The 19,369-nt window shown below is 48.8% G+C and overlaps 1 protein-coding gene and 1 pseudogene across 2 annotated transcripts in view; one reads left to right on the forward strand and one right to left on the reverse strand.

The window, feature by feature from the left end:
- The first annotated feature begins 3,432 nt into the window (after window positions 1-3,432).
- LOC311361861 (gap junction alpha-9 protein pseudogene) lies at window positions 3,433-5,868 on the forward strand (annotated as a pseudogene). The gene is made up of 2 exons: window positions 3,433-4,914; window positions 5,830-5,868. The product of its transcript is annotated as a gap junction alpha-9 protein pseudogene (transcript).
- Window positions 5,869-9,542: 3,674 nt separating this feature from the next.
- The window catches only part of LOC311361863 (transcription regulator protein BACH2-like), a gene marked incomplete at its 5' end in the record, with an annotated part of 16,065 nt that continues 6,238 nt past the window's right edge, over window positions 9,543-19,369 (reverse strand). Inside the window, 8 exon segments of the mRNA XM_084481671.1 lie at window positions 9,543-10,277; window positions 10,521-10,769; window positions 11,714-11,920; window positions 16,253-16,405; window positions 16,493-16,657; window positions 16,857-17,430; window positions 17,432-17,849; window positions 17,895-18,114. Coding sequence (XP_084337797.1) covers window positions 10,167-10,277; window positions 10,521-10,769; window positions 11,714-11,920; window positions 16,253-16,405; window positions 16,493-16,657; window positions 16,857-17,430; window positions 17,432-17,849; window positions 17,895-18,114 — 2,097 coding nt within the window. The 3' untranslated portion in view covers window positions 9,543-10,166.

The following is a 19,369-nucleotide window of genomic DNA, read 5'->3' on the forward strand; positions in this document are numbered from 1 at the left end:
CGAGAGTGGACCGCGGATCCATGGAGTTCTATAATGCACTAATGATTTAGTGTCAGTCGCATCACACGCCCACCGTCACATTATGGAGTGTGTGTGTGTGTGTGTGTGTCATGTATTCTGCTTGTTATGTTGTTTATGGTTTGTTTGAACAAGTTGAGTTTGGGTTGTCACAATTCAAATGCCTTCCGCACATTAAGTACATGTACAACCACCATCTACCACAGAGAAAGTCCTTGAATGAAAATAAGAAGATGATCTGGACTATCAACGTCTAATTTAATTGATGTTGGGTGATTCATTAAAACTTGAATCTAGATTATCTCTCTCGCACACACACACACACACACACACACACACACACACACACACACACACACACACACACACACACACACGTTGTCTTGTGTCTAAGCAAACGATGAGACACGCATGGCTCATAACAAATGAGGATATGCTGCTGACCAACGGAATGGTCGAAAACCCTCGCGCCCCCCCCCCCCCCCGAAGACAACAATCAGTATCATCATGTGCCGTGCGTGCTTTGGGTATTGCGAGCGTGACTGGAGGGCATACCGTCAACAACCGTGTCCGTCCGGGGCGGGGCTGTCGGCCGGGGCTCGGCCGCGGAGCACTTGATGAACCAGCCGTTGTTGCGTAATCCCGATGATCCCGCGGCGCCACCAGAACGGTCGGCTTCCATCGCCGCGTCAAGCGGCTGCGGGGCTGCTGAAGGGAAAATCTAAATCGATGCTACATCGACTCTTGTCAGCGAGCGATGGAAACCTAATTAAGGCGCCCGCGGGCCACGTGGCTGGTTATTTAATGCAGCGGAGCGCGAACTCTAGTGACTCCTATCCACACACCATCATACACCAACGACTACAGGCTGCAGTGCTGCTTGGTATAAATTATTTTGGTCTCACTCTGCTTAATTTTGATGACATGTTTCAAATGCTAACACCAGTTACTAAAGGTTTATTCTCCACACAGTTGACAACACCAACCAAGGTTTATGAGTTTGAAGGTGAGTTAGACACTACAAACATGGCCTCTTTGCCATTTCCGCCCAAGCCAAGACAGACCAAACGTTTACCTGGTATTTTAAAACCTGTAGGCGTGGCTTATTTACCATTCCACCCACTTCCAATATTTACATTTACATTTAGGGCATTTAGCAGACGCTTTTATCCAAAGCGACTTACAATAAGTACATTTGTCAAGTCCAATATAACCTGAATTCTTACTTGTGTTAGAGGCTTCATGATCCACCTCCAGAACGCAAGCTGGTTTACCTCGTCTCTGCATAAACCACGTGTTGAACATTTACCACTCCCTGAGTCATACCTAGCCCCAAACGACCATACTGCCAAGGATCAAATGAGATTTTCATCACGCTGCACAGGTTTCTTTACTCAACACCCAGGGGAGGCACGAAGAGTTGAGCAAAACAGATAACTCTACAAACACCGCTGTGGGTGGACATGATATGATGTTCTTACCTACGGTAGCTCCTGAATAGGAGTTAATCGCGTTCAAATAATGTGCGGCCAATGGTGTTATGAATCACATCATTGATATGCAACACTAACTCTGTTAAGGTAATATTCTGACACATTTGATGGTTCTGCACATCATCACAATAGGACAATAGATTGTGTCCACCGAGGTGTGATCGCAGGACAAATGCAGGCCAGGGGTCACTTCGTGTCCAAAGTGGTATAGGATACATCTCTTTTTTTCCAGATGAGATTTTATGCAATGTAATTGGGGGATCAGTGTGAGGTCAGGGTGGATGATGACAGCGAGAAAACGATTGTATAACGGCGCATCAAAAGGGAATAGAATGCTACTACAGACAGATTCCAAAATACAAACAGAATCAATACTCGCACAGAACGCACAACGTCGACCGCACAAGACAAAGGTCAACACCCATGTCAGTCGCACAATGTCACTATATCACGTTGTAGACACAGTGCATGTTAGTCAGCCCAGCTATAACAGTATGCCACATCACTGCCTGGAATGATGACATGAGGAAACAACTGAGGGAATAAGGTAAACAACGTGAAGCATTTTATATTTTATTTTTATATATTTTTAACAAATCATGGTTTGAAAAAAATGTACAGTATGTTTCAGTGCCCTGGTACATAAAACAAGGAGACCCATAAAATGTGTTATTGAGTGGGTCTATTGAGCTGAGTTTAGTATACATTATATATAGTGTCATATAGTGTACTGTATCTGTTGCTTGTAGAAGGCCTCCTACCCCATCCTAATCAGGCCAGGACACCTTTTTGACCGTGGACATTTCATCCACGGTGCAATCAAGAACCGCCCCAAGTTCTGGGAATGCCAAAGCCTGGGCATAACACCAACAAACAATCCAGTAGCTCTTTAAACATTTCTAAAGCTACCATGCATAGACTAATAGCTATGCAAGTCCTGAGTTCAACCCTCCAATTAGAAAGGTTACATCTACAAAGTAAATAGGTGCCAAAGGCAGCCGTTATGAGCGCCAAAACAATGAGCACATTTTTGCTCTCCCTACCAACAAGGGTGATATCGACGGTGATGGGTGGGTGATAGGCAGAGGCCAGCACTGGCATTGCTGGTGCGGAAGGAATAGGAGGAGGGGGAGGGGGGATATGTTCTCATCCAGGGGTGGGTGGGATTGGGGCTTACCAATTGCCTGGCAAGATGTGCCATGGGCCATTGTCCCGTCAAGAGGCAATCAATTGTCACATCCTGTAAACCCTACATGCAATGACACGGGAGCACACTAGCAGAATCTGCGCAGCCATACTGCACACAAAACAGAGGATGAGAGGATAGGGGGAGAGCGAGAGAGAAAAAAAGGAATGGGATTTGTTTTTGGGACGAGTGCAAGGCGACTTCAACCTGTGAAGTTCTCCATGGGGTAATGAGGTTGGGCTTTTTCCTCCGATGGAATACCTTGGTAAACATGGCTAACTACAACAAGAAACGGAGTGACAACCCATATCATTGAGAATGTAAGTGTTGTGTTTTTTTTGCCCCGCATGCTGGTGTATTGGCTTTGTGACTTATTGGGTAGAGTTCAATGTTGGTCATGTACACTCCCAGCCTTGAACTATATGACATCCCAGTTGGGCCACAAACACCGCCATTGATAATGTGAAAAAGAACAACTATTATATTGGATAGCTCTTAAGTCTTCTTAAAAAAGAGAAGCATTCCTTATGGTCATATTGGAGACTTTTCTACATAGTATGAGGGATACATATTTCTTCATTAGCCAATACTGGTAAAAAAAAATATGTTGTAACCCCTGGCAACATTTCTAAATGAATAAACAGCCCTTTTCAAGGGTTATTTTTAATTGACAACCTTGTTAAAAAAGTGACACACATTTGCCCCTCCAGCCCAAGGGCATGTGGCAGTGAGACCATGGGTGACTGGAACCTGCTGGGCAGCATCCTAGAGGAGGTCCACGTCCACTCCACCATCGTGGGCAAGATCTGGCTCACCATCCTCTTCATCTTCCGCATGCTGGTGCTCGGGGTGGCCGCCGAGGACGTGTGGGAGGACGAGCAGACGGAGTTTGTGTGCAACACCGACCAGCCGGGCTGCAAGGCTGTGTGCTACGACCGTGCCTTCCCCATCTCCCTCGTCCGCTTCTGGGTGCTGCAGGTCATCTTCGTGTCGGCCCCCTCTCTGGTCTACATGGGCCACGCCCTCTACCGCATCCGCTTTCTGGACAAGGAGCGCCACCGGCGACGCGCCCAGCTGCGCGACGAGCTGGGCGAGCCGGAGGTGGCCCTGGAAGAGCACCGGCGCCTGGAGAGGGCGCTGCGTCGGCTGGAGGAGCAGCGCCGGGTGAAGAAGGTGCCCCTCAGGGGCTCCTTGCTGAGGACCTACGTCGTCCATATCCTCACACGCTCCGTGGTGGAGGTGTGCTTCATCCTGGGCCAGTATGTCCTCTACGGCCTGCGCCTGGACCCCCTCTACAAGTGCGAGCGGCTGCCGTGCCCCAACAGCGTGGACTGTTACATCTCCCGGCCCACCGAGAAGACCGTCTTCATGGCCTTCATGTTCGTCATCGCCGCTGTGTCGCTTTTTCTCAACCTCCTGGAAATATCCCACCTGGGAGTGAGGAAAATCAGGCAGACCATATACGGAGATAAGTACTCCGAAGAGGACAGCCTGATTTACAAGCCCAAGAAGAAGCGCACCTTGCAGCACCTTTGTCTCATGCGCCACTTGTCGCCTCATAACGGGCCGCCAACTCAAACCCTATTTAAGGGGATTCCAGAGGGAGGGACTAACGCAGGTCATCAGAATATGGGGCTCAGAGCTTACCAGCAAACAACAACAACAACAACAACCAGACATAACAGCCTGGCTGCTCTCGAGCACTATCAGACCAACTGCATCGCACCTGGATCAATGGTACCACAGAACCAGTGCCGGACAGGGCAGGAGGAGGCCACTCAAGGCCTCCAGACCCATGAAGGCCCAGAGACAAACTCCAGGACCTCGGTGGAGCAGCACCCTCTGGTCTGGCCGGCGGTTCCTTGTAACGTAGAAGGCTGGCCAAAGGAGGAGACTCAGTCCTCTGAGGAGCTCCTCCGACCCACGGAGCCTCCTCGAGCGCTCCAGACTCAGGGGTACGACACGGCCCACAGGCCCAGCCTCGCAGCCAGGGACATGGAGGAGGAGGTGGAGAGAAAGTACTCGATAGGCAGTGACCTCTTTCACCTGAACCACAGGAAGACCAGCTTCATGGCGAAGCCTCCGTCCGAGAGCATGTCCACCATCAGCGGCTCCAGCAGCCCCTCCATTCATTCGTCGGAGGAGTCTGACGAGCTGGGCTCTATGCAGGGGGACATGCCTATGCTGCCCCCTGCTGGAGGTCGCAGGATGTCCATGGTGAGTGAGGAGCCACCGTCACCTCATGTTTAATATTAACATGAATGAATACCCATGGGAATTCAATATCGGAGGGCAATATGAAGTAGGAGTACAATGTTTGATGCATTGTATACGACAGTTTGTTTGTTTATGGTGCACAATATGTTATTTAGAGACAATTGGGATACAAATGCCACAGTGCAGCGGAAAGGAACAATTATTGTCATCACTAAATAGCAAAGATAGAGACAGCAGAAGGAATGGACATGGCTTGAAAGCTGACATGACAAATGGAACAAACAAAAGCTAGATAGTGAGCACAAGGAACAGAAAGCATATTTGAAAAAGGGGAATGTTGACAAAAATATTGAAAACTATGAAAGGGCATTTAAAACTATCTATATCTCTACTGCTTAGAATGTGACCAACAAAAGCAAATGTGATACACGTATTTTTGAGCATTATTTGATCCATTAAAGCTAGGGTAGGCAATTTATTTTGCAAGCATTTTTTGCCTGAATTTTGTTGAATTCTCAACAAAATTTCCTGACTGGAATCAATAAATCAATGGCTCTGATAGAAAAAAAAAGAAGTGTATTTGTGGCTGTCGCAGGCCTGAAATAAGCCTGTCAAATCACTTAATTCAGCCTGAAAGAAAATGATTGGATTCCCTACCTGTCTGTGTACCTACCCACCCAGCTCCCTACCTGTCTGTGTACCTACCCACCCAGCTGCCTGCACTGCACTCATTGCACATGCCTGGAGTCTTCAGCAAGTGCAGGCAGATATTGCTAAAGCTAGCAAGCTAGGCAGTTTTTTGAGGGGGTGGCTTAACTAGCTAACTCTGGTTGGTAGAACTTGTTTTACACAGTCTTGAATATTCCATATATTCTATCGTCCTCCAATAATGTTAAATTCCCTGTCTTTCCACAGAGTGTGTTCCTGGATATCTCCTCAATCATGAAAAAGTGAAGAGAAGAAGCAAACGTAGCTCCATACACAAGTCCCCATAACGACGACATGGTGTTATGGGATGGTGTTTGTGGTTGTGTACGGTATGAGAAAGCAAAAAGGATATATCAACGATTCATCCACAAACATTAGTACACAGTCCTGTTAACCCTGGGCCAATAAATGGTGCCAAGCACACAGCATAACTATAGCAGCATGTCTATAGTCACAGTAACAACTTTAAATATGTTTCCATTCCAAGCACCTTAAAATACACTTTTTTAAATCAAGATTTGAGGATCATTGGTATGGTTCAAATTGATTGTGTCACCGAAAACCACATACTGTTTGTGCTGTTGAATATGTGAGAATGTAGACCCCTGGATTATGTGGGATATCCTTGAAGGATGGTAATGCTTATAATAGCATAACTATTTTAAACAAACAAATGTAAAAGTTTTATTTTTTTCTAAGTCAAAGACTTGTGTATTATGTGTAGTTATTTGTAAGCAACATTGTTTTATGGGAAAAAATATGAATTTATAAAATGTTGACATTAAAAGCTTCCTAAAAAAATGGAATCCATTTTGCCAGCATAGCGTTTGTGATACTCATAGAAGAATGAAGAAAAAACAAATGCTAACTTTGAAATTGTCTCATGCTTTTTGTTTTATTCTGAACACAAAATGCCTAGAGAAAAGAGCTGTTTTTCGTTCAAAACATTTGCATATCAAATAATCAAAACACGACATGTTACACAATATTTACAAAAGAACAAAAAAAGAACAGGCAAATTTCAAAAGTTCAACATTCATCAATAAGAAAAAATGGGAGAGGGCTAGATGAGGTTGTTTCTGCTAGTAACAGTCATGTTGTAGATACACGTAAAAAAATGTCTCACCAAAGTCTACAAATACAATGATATAACCACTGTAAAAAGTTATGAAAAAAAAAAAAAAAGGTAAACTGCCTACATATCTATGGTTACAGTCCTTACCCAAAAGAAGAGGTATGCTGAATTGTCCAGGTAGATAAGTGTCAAGGAGTCCAGTCTGTTTCGATGAGGTCTGAGAAAACAACCTGGGATTCAAGCAAAGCTGCACTGTATCCTCTGGAGACCCCCCTTCCAACACCAAGTAGTCACAATAATCACGTTCAATAATCAAGTTTAGGCTTTACTGCTATGCTGTGATAATTTCATGGATTTGGTGAAAAAACATTTGATTGTTTTAACAAGCTTAAACTATTGAGTATGTTATTGCTTTCGTTAACAATAGTTGTTTAACTTATAGACCCTTAGCAGCCAAATTGGCAATACCCAGCAAATATAACACATTATAAAAAGTTTTCTAACTGCAAAATTAGAAGTTTCGAATGAGGCCTTCTTGTTAGCAAATTGTAGTTGTAATGTGCAGATGAGGATTTGGTTGAAATTCACTTAGAATTTGTTTGGGACACACATTAAAACATTTCTCTTTTCAGCTAAAGATTTAACAATTAACTGTGTTTTCGGACTTCCTTAGATGTTGAAAGGGACGGGTACCCTTGTGATATTTTGCTTTTTTGTTGCCATTGCATTATTTAACAGTTTTGTTTGAATGCAATCTTCCACTTTCTGAGTTTGGGTTTCCAAAACAGCTAAGGCAAGAGTTTGAGCTGCACTTGTCGGTTGATTCTAATTTCAACATATTCATCTAATTAACTGTAATCTTCCTATTAAAACTGCATCTCAGGGCCTGGCCTTGAGATGCATAAGCAGAAAAAACAACTGTTGTAAACATACTCTCATCCCTCTAAGTATAACTTAGTTAACAAGGACATTTGTGAGTCATAATATATCAAAGACATAATCTCATCCGTCTTTCGAATAGTCGCAGATAACCATGATTAAACACAATAAAAAGTTTTTTTTTTAAACACAACCATTACCGAACACAGAATCAATGCTAGGAAATAGGTAGTGGCCTATATTTTAGTATCTACCAGATCCCCAAACCCCCCCGCATCCCACCCTATTCCTTACACTACCACCCCCCCTCCCCTTCAAAAAACAACAAAGTACAAATAAATAAATTAGCATGTTCACATGAATCAACGCCTATCTAACATCAGCTGTTCTTCAGTGTTTTCTTAAGGGTCGTTCTGTGTTTTTGAAACAATCTCTGGATTATTTGTGGTGGCTAGTTTCATCTTCAGTTAAACCTTACTGTCATGCTCTGGAATGGATGATTATTTCATGACTTTGGGTCCGTCTTTGTAATAACCTGTTGGTCACTTCTTTACCATGGGTATACTTGTAATCCATAACACAATTGTACATCCAATCAACAGAGGACGGCCCCCGAACCTCAAGGGCCAAGGACCCCCGAACAAAAGTGGAGACTCACAATTTAGATCTAGACTTTTTAAAAACAGGTTCTGATCCTAAAACCCTCCATGGCGATGCTAAAATGTACAAGGCCAAAACACACGAGATTGACCCCCACTCGGAAGTGCTTCAACGTGGCATTGAGTAACACAGCCAATCTCCCCCCTACTCACACACGTCCAGCCAGCCCCTTCCCATGTCGTTGCCTACCCTGCCACGTGCTTAGGAATTGACTTGACAGCTCAATTATTTGGCATCTCCCTTAATCAATGATGATTTAGTCTCCTTTTTGTTTTCTTGAAGCTTGTCATTTGTTAGTATGCACAATTAGATGCACTGAATGGCAAGTTGAAAAAAGAATGATCAGATATTTTGCGTGAATTCAAAAAACCACAACAAAAAAAACTAAACGAAAATGTAAAACATTTTCAATTGCGCAAACGTCCTACATAAATATACCAAATGCTTATTCCGTAGGGGTAATTTGGCTTCTATGTACAACACAACAACAACAGTGAATCCCAAAGCCAAACGGAGGGACGTCTCACTCATAGATTCAATGGACAATAAATTACTGGCTCAAACAAACAGCTGTGTCTGATTAAGTTGCTCTGTTGAGGTCAGCCTGTAAGTGCCGCGGTCATTCCTCCATCCTCTGCTTTCTAACGCTGGCCTCTTGGAGGTGCTCAGATAGTGCTGTTACTTTGTGTTTTTCCAATTCTTTGAAACATTTCCTTGTGTAGCACACACACGTGTCCTCTCTGCATCGCTCTGATATGGGGAAGTTAAATGTAAGAAGAGGCGGAGGATGCAGAAATGTCCGCCTCAGTGCGGCGATTGTGAACTTGAAGTCCGAAGAAAGTAAAATGTGAAACCTTTGCATAATGACAGCTCATTCCACCCAGTTCATTAAAATGTACAAATTTTACAAATTCATACCTTTGGTAACATTTCACTTTAAAGTCCTGTGTCACTCCTTAAATGTTGATTGTTGATATCTCTGTCAGTTCTGACATCATTTCAAAACGTGTGTCATTTCATTTCTTAAGCAAATAACCGGAGAGGGTTGTGTTTGAACCATAGGTTAGAACAGACCCTGTTAATGCCACTGGAAAATATTTCCTGTACGTAAGTAAATAAGTACTTACAGCCACACTATGGTGGTTCTTAGTGGTTACAAGTTATGACAGGACTCTAAAGTAAAAATGTGTGTACATATTAACAGGGAGACATTACTGAACATTCTGAGTAATTCCTGAGTTTAACCTCCCCTGGCGCACGAAAGAGAAGTGGGGAGCCGAGATAGAAAGAAAGAGAAGAAGAGTGACAGCAAGAGAGAGAAGGAAGGCCCCATCCACAAGTGTACTTATTTTACTTACTCATATTCATGAAAACATACTTATTTGACCTATATTTCTGTAAACATAGTATTGGCTATTTCTTTTGGCCTGCCGTCCGCTGAAAATGGCCATGTGAAACCGATATCTTTTTAAACGGTGACATCATGACCTCAATTTGATTGGCAAAAGACAATTTCCAGAGCGTCCATGTTCCATTGGGGTTTACCATATTTATTGGACACAATGTCGCCCCCTATTGGCCTGGCCAATATGCGCATTTTCCATCGCTTTTGCTGTCTCGTGTGGACAGAGAGACTTTCTACAAAATGAGTGTGGAAGATGCAAACTTGTGGACGGGGCCCGAGAGAGAAAAGCTGCCCGTGGTAATGGTATTGAAACCAGTCCAAAAGAGATACCTGGTGACCAGTATTGCTGATAAGACAACTCTAGTGTTGTTCATTACAAAAAAACAAAAAATAACACCAACTACAAAGTGGACTTCAAATATCAAGGTAGAGAGACATGTAAAAGGTTCAAAGACTCCAAAACACGTAAAAGAACAAAGAGAAAACAATAAGAAGTAGATAGCCAGTGGCCATTTCTTTTTTCCTTTAAGCACAGCTGTGTGCCCGCTGCTCCGCCGTCGTGCACTTCTCCGTCATCTCCTGACAGAAGTCTACCGTCACGGTGGCACCGCACACGTCCCCGCCGGAGCCGCCCTCCTGCGATGAAGGAGGAGGAGGAGAAGGAGGAGGAGGAGGAGGAGGAGGAGAGGCGGCGCTAGACCCCCGTTCCTCCCGCCCCAGGCTGTACCCCTGCCCCCCGGGCCCCCCGGGCCCCCCGGGCCCCCGCCGCTCCTCGTCCAGCGGGGCCCGATCCACACTCGCCGCCACGTTCAACTTCCTCCCCGCTCTTCTTCCTTTCCCTCCTCCTCCTCCTCCTCCTCCTCCTCCCCTCCCTCCTGCTTCGGAGGAAGGCGAGCCGGGGTTGGACGTGAGGTCGATGCTGGTGGGGGCCCCGCCGGCCCAAGAGGCCCGCGACAGGGCCCCGGGGGCCGAGGCGGAGTCCAGGGCGGGGTCGTCGCGGACGGCGTCCGGGCTGCCCTGGGTGTCCCGGCACACCTCCTGGGAGAGGTAGGAGAGGTTCTGCCAGAGGTCGGCCATGCACACCTTCAGCTGGTTCCGCTCGCTCAGCAGCTTCTCCTTCTCGTTGACCTGAGAGGGGAGACGGCAACCAGTGTTCACACCTCACATGAACCAGTTCACAGTTCAGTTCACACTAAAGAGAATGAATCAATTCACGTTCATGGTTCACCGGTTCAGTTTTGAACTAGTTCATGTTCAGTTCATTAACAGTTTTTTGAGAAACCAAAGAAAAACTGTTGGAGTGAGTATTCTGTGCTTATCTTTTAAAATGAATCCTCTCCATTACCTGCTGCCCATCACTACAATCTCAAATTGTTGTGGATATCATTTGTACACCCGTTTCATTCATCACAACTAAGGCAGTAACTCTATTTAATAAACATGTCACCTGGACCGAAGCATCAATTCAGAATGTCACAATCTGAACTAGTTCAAGTTCAAGCTCTGTAGTTAAAAATATGTTACGTTCAGTTCAAAGTTCATAGAAAAATGAACTTGTTCAACGCTGACGACAAAACACCATGTCTCAATAAGCCTTATTCAGGACCGCTCAGCGTCATTAAATACGCACAACAACAACAAGCCATCATCATGAGACGGTTGATTCTGTCATTTGAGTGTTTGACAGTAAAAAGGGTCAAGACAAATCCCTGTCACTAAAAGCTTCAATAGCCTCTGTCAATAGAGAGGATACACTTATACTGTAGGGTCAGGGGTCAGGGGTGTACTGTAGGGTCAGGGGGTCAGGGGTCAGGGGCCAGGGGTCAGGGGTGTACTGTAGAGCCAGGGGTCAGGGGGTCAGGGCTGTACTGTAGAGCCAGGGGGTCAGGGGTCAGGGCTGTACTGTAGAGCCAGGGGGTCAGGGGTCAGGGCTGTACTGTAGAGCCAGGGGGTCAGGGGTCAGGGGTCAGGGCTGTACTGTAGAGCCAGGGGGTCAGGGGTTAAGGGTTAAGGGGTTAAGGGGGTCAGGGGTTAAGGGTTAAGGGGGTCAGGGGTTAAGGGGTGAACCGTACCAGCTTGCGGATCTCCACCTCCAGGTTCTGGATGCAGTCCAGCTTCCTCTTGCGGCAGCGCTGCGCGGCGATGCGGTTCTTGCTGCGTCGCCGCACGTCGTGGATGAACTCCAGCTGCTCCGAGCTCAGCTTGTGCATCTTGACCAGGATCTGGAAGTCGTTGCGCGGCAGGTTGGTGATCTGGTCCACGGGGAACGGCAGCTTGACCTGAGACCACACACGAGACAGTCAGGGTTCTGTGTTCACCTGAGACCACACACGAGACGGTCGGGGTTCTGTGTTCACCTGAGACCACACGAGACGGTCAGGGTTCTGTGTGTGTGTGTCTTTGCTTTAATCAGTTATTGACTTTATTGTCTTTATTGACACTTTGTTGTTATTATATATACTGTACATATATTCTAGTTTTATTTAAACTATTTTGTTCTTAATTGCACTGTACTCTTACTCTTTTTATCCTCTTATACTATTTTTTTAATTATTATTCTTTAGATTCTTAAGGAGAGCTTGGGATACAAAAAAAAATGCATTGCCAGCTATGACTGCTTTGCCTGTTATGTTGGGCAACGGACAAATAAAAGATCTTGAACTTGAACTTGAACGTTTCATGACGCCGAGATACAATCCCCTCACCCTCACCCCCTCACCCTCCTCCCCTCACCCAACTCTTTGGAGACCAGAGATGACTCAACCAGTAGCAATGAAATGCATTTCGATAGGAGGAATTTCATAACTATTGGGAGTCGGGAGATATGAACATGTGTAGCTACGAGAAATAAACACAAAATGGGAAAGCAGGGTACGGATTAGGTTAAGTTAAATTGCTGAGGTTACAAAACGTGTGGATAATCAACTGAAAGAAAGGACCGAGTATCCAGTTGCCTTCACGATCCAGCGGCGCACTGGGGAGGAATAGGTCATATACATCCACTAGATGTCACTACAGAGCTGCGTTTTCACGGCACATGGTTGAGCGGAACAAAAGGACGTCTCTTTCATTCACAACAAAACCGCATTGTCTCTCGTATTCTTTTTTTTTATTTATTTTTTTTACAGAATTCCTACGCTGGTCTAAAATAAGGGTCGGAATGTTGATTCAGTGCTTAGGCCCAAGTGCCTCTTAAACCTGAACCATGAGTTCAAATCCCAAAGCTTCGACCCCCGCTGCATCGCGCTGTCGGCCTGTTTCCTTTGTTTGTGAGGCCAAAGGCATGCAGGTTACACCACTTGGAGTGAATCTCACGTTGTTGCCGTGTGTGTGTGTGTGTGTGTGTGTGTGTGTGTGTGTGTGTGTGTGTGTGTGTGTGTGTGTGTGTGTGTGTGTGTGTGTGTGCGTGTGTGTGCGCGTGCGTGTGTGTGTGTGTGATCCTGCCATGGAAGGCATTCTGGGTTTTTTATACCTCATGCTAATTATGGGCTGGGGTAGATTCCAGCCCATGACCTTGATAATGACTGGGGTGATAATGACTGGGGTGATAATGACTGGGGTGGGGTCTGCATTAGGTGGACCCCTTTTTTTGTAATTGCCGGTCAGTTGCTCATTATAACGATTTCATTTATTAATTTGATTTAAAATAAAAACGTCACGCAACAAATATGCCTCTCCAAACAATGTCTTCGTAGTGAGTCATCGATACAGCCCCTAATTACTACTTCCCATTCTTCCAGATTCGTACAAAAGGATCTCTCCCTTTGCAAGCCATGAGCAAAGGCACCGCTGGGATTCTTTAGGCTAAAGCCCTGTGTGTGTTTGTCATATTGATGTATACCTCTATTGTTTTAATGCAGAGATTGCATTGGCCCGTTGAAAATCGGACACGGTGCATTGTCTATTTCATATTATTTTTTTTTTTACTGCTTTACTTCTTTTTTTTTTTTTGGTAATAAACCAGATAGGAAGCAGCTGAACAGCCACAAAACCATAAAACAACCTCCCGTGGGATCGTGTGTAATGACTTCTATAGGCTCTCGGTGGAGCTGACGTTCATAATACGCTCGTCAGTGCCAACGTCTCCGCTCCCGCGGCGCGGGCCTATGGAGCTGAACTTGGGCGGTGGTGTGCTTAAAGATGAGGTCATTCACCACACTGGCTGGCAACAAAGGGAAGGGAAACGATGTGCTGCTCTCCCCGTTACACTTTCCTGCTATCCTGCTCTTCATTCTCTCCTTGATACACATCTATATATAGCCCCATGACTCCCAACCAGTCACATAATAAGGTTAGAATGACAGAGTAAGCCTTTAGACACTCACAGGCTCTCTCTCCCACTCTCTCTCTGGTGCTCTGGTTTCCATGTATATGGGCTGTGGGTCCCAGCAGGGAACTGAGCACTGGGGTGTAGAGGGAGGTGGTTGGGCCAAGCATATCTCTCTCTCTCTCTCTCTCTCTCTCTCTCTCTCTCTCTCTCTCTCTCTCTCTCTCTCTCTCTCTCTCTCTCTCTCTCTCTCTCTCTCTCTCTCTCTCTCTCTCTCTCTCTCTCTCTCTCTCTCTCTCTCTCTCTCTCTCTCGACTGATGGCAGTGTTAACTCCATCTATCAGCTCCCCAACTCCTCCAATGTGATTCATTGCTCTCTCTCTATGTTGTAGAAAAGGACTTGATGTGTGTGTGTGTGTGTGTGTGTGGGGGGGGGGGGGTGGGGGGTGGTAATGGCCCATATTTGAAGGTGTCACAGAGAGAGAGAGAGAGAGAGAGCGAGAGAGAGAGAGAGGGAAGGGGGAGAAGCAGATGGTGGAGGGAACTCGGACAGGACACCTTCCACCTGGCTACGGGGCATCCTGTGTGTGTGTGTGTGTGTGTGTGTGTGTGTGTGTGTGTGTGTGTGCGCGCACCCCCGTTCTCAGTTTGACACAACTGGGTCAATGCAAAGAACTGGGACATGCCACACACACAAAAATACACGCTCTCGCACACACAAATGCAGGCACACACGCACATGCACACGAACACACACACACACACACACACACACACACACACACACACACACACGCACACACTTCACCTGTTGGTCACACACCTGTGTGTATGTTTTCATGGTGTTATTTTGATTTATGTTGTGTGTTTGTGCTAGTTTCGTGGTGGGTCGGGACGCGTGCCCAAGACATAGTATAATAGCAGGACATTTTTTTCTTTGATATATTTTGCCAAGGTTTGATGCCAAGACAAATGTGATCTGATTCAAGCTATTCTAGTACATCCACAGCTAGATAATGGGCTGGCTACCATAAGGACATTAATTGCACACTAACGCGACACTAATGCATACCCGCTCATGGAATGATTATAATGTCAATACGTCAAAATAAAAAAATGTACCTCCTGCATTTCAACTGCTCTTGACTCACAGGTGAGTTTGTGATCGGTTGCTCATGTTTCATTACGATACGTTAAGTAAGATAAAGAACATAATAACACAGTACATTTACACATGTACACGTCTCCACCAGAACTCTAATCCACTGCCCATTTCTCCTGTGTATTGGTGTAATACTGTGTGTGTGTGTGTGTGTGTGTGTGTGTGTGAGTGTGTGTGAAGGTTTCCCGTGCACATGCGTGCGTTTCAGCGTACAACTCACATCATCTCACTAGATATGGATGTGCTTAAGCATCACCATGGCAACCGAGTAGCTCTCAACTCCACATAGATGGTGTGCATATGTGTGTGTGTGTGTGTGTGTGTGTGTGTGTGTGTGTGTGTGTGTGTGCTACTATGCGGGTGTAATGTGTGTGGGCGTGCGTGGGTGTGCAGGCTCCTCTGCTGTGTGGCACGTCTCCAAAGACACAGAGAGGTCCAAGAATAGATCTCCTCTGTAAATCGCAGATAGAATGTGCGATATATCATTTTTTTTATGTAACTGAAACTACTCGGGCTCCCAGTGGTGGTGAATCACCGGCTACGTACAGACTGGGCCCGGGCGGCTGCCAGGGCCTGCAGGGTTGGGGACAACGACCACCGACCGCACAGCGTTCTCTTTCCACAGACCACGTCTAACTTGCATTGACATTTTATTTGTGTCTGCAACAGAAACACAGAAACGACTGAAACTGCAAACCCACTGCGACTGCGTTCTGCTTTCGATGGCGATGCATTTTTTGCAATGTCTTTTAATAACACGCCAATTATGTAGCATGTGAAGGCCGGCACAAAGCTGTGGTCAGATCGGTGACTCATAGGCCATTTATTTTTCATTTGAAGCCATTATCTGCACCAGCTCTTTGAGGAACGTACATTCAACTAAGTGGGAGGCTCACCTCAGGTGAAGCATCAAATGAAGGCTTTGATTCAAACCAGACTCCATCCAGAGTTCATCATCTGGCTTCACCCTCATGACCTGCAGATGTGTGCAGATGTGTGTGACGTCTCCACATCGGGACACTCGCCTTCAGACCCTGTGTTTGAAGCTGCCTCTGGAGCTCTAGTGACGCGTGGCCCCGCCCGGACCCATCCGGGCCCCGCTGCCTCCCAAGAGTTTGGCGGTAATAAAGATAATAAAGATAATAGAGACTACACTAGAAACAGGAGAGGGGGTGGACCCACCTCGGGCCCCGGCTCTCTGGGCACGCCGCCCTCGCTGTCGCCCTCGGAGAAGGACCCCGACTCGTCGCTGGAGTTGGCCCCGTTGGGCCCGTAGCCGCTGTGCTCGCGCTTGATCTTGGCGCGACCCTGAGTGAAGACGGCGTCGGCGGCGTGGTGGTGGTGGTGGCCCGGCTCCTCGCCGCCGCCGCCGCCGCCGCCGCCGCCGCCGCCGCCTCCGCCGCCGCCGCCGCCGCCGCCGGCCAGGCAGCGGGCCAGCCCCGACACCGAGCCCGAGCCCGAGCGGGAGCGGGAGCGCGGCGAGGACGAGGAGAAGTCGTACTGCGGCAGGCTGGACGGGGACCCCCCGCTGCCCCCGTCCTCCAGGTAGGAGAAGGAGGAGCAGGAGCTGGAGGTGCGTGTCCGGGGCTCCGCGTGTCCGGGGTGGGACGGCGAGCGGGTGGACAGCCGGACCGGGACGGGGATGGGGCAGCTGGTGGGGGGGGCGGCGGCGGGGGGGGTGGGGGCGGTGGGGGCGGCGGTGGGGGCGGGGCGCGGCCGGGCAACCGAGGAGGCCTGGTCCCCGAACGGGGAGGAGGAGGAGGAGGAGGAGGAGGAGGAGGAGGACAGGAGCGCCGAGGGGAAGTGTTTGGCGGCGGCGGCGGCGGCGGCGGCGGGGGGGGGGGAGGAGGACGCAGGGCGCCTTGGGCGGCTCGGCCGGCGCCTCCTTCTCGGCGAACTTCCTCTCGGACGAGGAGGAGTAGGCGTGGGCCGCCGGCCGCCCCAGCCGCTCGCCGTCGGCCGAGGAGAAGATGACGCTCCGGCGGTCCAGCTCGGCCTCGCCCTTGGGCCCGTTGGGAGCCGGCTCCAGCGGCGGGGGCCCCTTCAGGTCCCCGCCCCCGCGGCGGCAGTGGCTCTGGGGGGCCGACTCCCTGTCCCGCTCCCGCTCGCGGGCCAGCTCCCGGTAGTGGTCCAGGGACAGCCTGCTGGACAGCAGCTGCTGGATGGTGGTGCTGGGGACGCCCGTGAGGTCCAGCCCCCCCCGCTGGAGGTAGGAGCGCAGGCAGGAGGCCGGCAGCACGCCGCCGCCGCCGCCGCCGCCGCCGGGGGACAGCTCCGAGGCCACGGGCCCGCCCTCCACCTCCAGCTCCATCTCCAGCACCTCCTCCTCCGCACAGGACTCCGGAGGGCCGGCGCCCCCCCTCCCCCTCCACCTCAAACACAAAGGGCTCCTCTTTGATCCGGGAGGGGGTGAGGAGGTGCCCCTGTGAGTGGGGGGGAGGAGGAGGAGGAGTGGGGGGAGGAGGAGGAGCAGCAGCGGCGGCGGCGGCGGCGGCGGCGTTGTCGGCAGGGCTCCGGGAGCCCGCCGAATGGGCGCGGTCGACCGGGTCTCCGTTGTGCTGCGGCGGCTCACAGACCTGGTACTGGTACTTCCTGTACTTGGCGCAGCGCGGCAGGTCGGCGGCGGCGGCGGGGCCCCGCTCCCGCTGCCACGCCGTCGCCGTCTCCCCGGCGACGCCCGTCGTCGACCGCGCCCCCGGCGCCTTGGACAGGAAGCGCTCTCGGGCGGCGGCGGCGAGGGCGGCGCCGTCGTCCCCGTCGCCGCCCTCCTCCTCCTCCTCCTCCTCCTCCTCCTCGTCCTCCTCGTCGCCGGGCTCCCCGTTGCCGTCGCTGTTGTCGTCGTAGGGCGCGGCGCGGCCGTTGGCGGCGTGGCGCTCGCCGTCGTTCTGCAGCTGCGCCTGCAGGAAGCGGAAGCAGGAGTCCTCCAGGTTGTGCACGCCCAGCACCTCGGCGCAGCGGATCACCTCGCCGATGTTCTCGCGACTCAGCACCAGCTTGGCCGTGTAGGCGAACTGGAGCAGCGGGCCGAAGCCCTTAGCCGTCACCTGGGGGGGGGGGGGGGAGGGGGAGGGTTAGCCCAGTGTGCTAACGCTAGCTGCAGCAGGGGGGAGGGAGGGTGTGTTTTGTGCAGGATGTGTGTCTCAAATGAGACAGACTCTACGACCACGATATGCAGCAGTCGGCCTTTGTTTGTTGGCGATGCCGCCCTGTTCAGCGTGTTACAGCTGTACCGTTTCTACACTATGAACAGGTTTATACAGGTATACAGGTATACAGGTATACATACTGGTATACAGGTATACAGGTATACAGGTATACATGTATACCTGTATACATACTGGTATACAGGTATACATGTATACATGTATACCTGTATACAGGTATATACAGGTACATGTACCTGTATACCTGTATACAGGTATACAGGTATACATGCAATGCAGTCTGTGACAAAGCTAATAAGTCTCCTCGCAAGTCATTCCGGAAGGCTTACGTTAGAAAAGAAAAAGTGAGGGTTATTCTCGGATTACATTTGGGGGATGTTTATCCCGGGAATGAACCCTAGAATCCCCGTTGCACTAGCGGTGCAAGGTCTGGCAATCTCAATTTAAATCGTTCACGTTCTAATCTCTACACTCTCCTGGATCAGCCTGCTCATTCATCCCACTCAGCCCATTCATCATATGGGTGCATGACTGGGTACGCATGTGTGTGTGTGTGTGTGCGCGCACATACACGCGTGGGTGTGTGTGTGTGTGTGTGTGTGTGCGTGCGTGTCTATTTTCAGCGAAGAGTCAACAGACACCTTTTATGCAGAGCTGTGTCTTTCTGGGCGTAGAGAGAGTGAGAGAAAGAGAGAGAGAGAGAGAACGAGAGAAAGAGAGGGAGAGAACGAGAGACAGACAGAGCACAGCCATTGGGGAATGTTTGGCATGTAACACAGGAGGATGGCCAGAGACGGCCGTATGTGGCGGAGTCATATTAATCACCGTGACGTATCTGGGCCATTATACTGTATGGTAATGTCAGATACACGCATCCTCCATTGGAGTGGTGGATGGCAAGGTTTCTTATTCTACCCCTTCTTCACTTACGCTCTGCTGCACAATGTGTCCACTCTCATCAAACACACACCACTACAGCTTCATTGCCTTTGTTACTGCTGGGCTGTACAATGACGATACGCACTTTTGTGTGTATTCAGCTTTTTGCCTGTTTATACTTTTATGTGTGTTTTTTTTTTATATGGGTGTGTTTGTGTGTGTTTGTACATGTGTGAGAGGGAGGGAGCGAGATAGA

This window comes from Micromesistius poutassou (genome assembly GCF_964030765.1).
Source record: "Micromesistius poutassou genome assembly, chromosome: 17".
Lineage (NCBI taxonomy): Eukaryota > Metazoa > Chordata > Actinopteri > Gadiformes > Gadidae > Micromesistius > Micromesistius poutassou.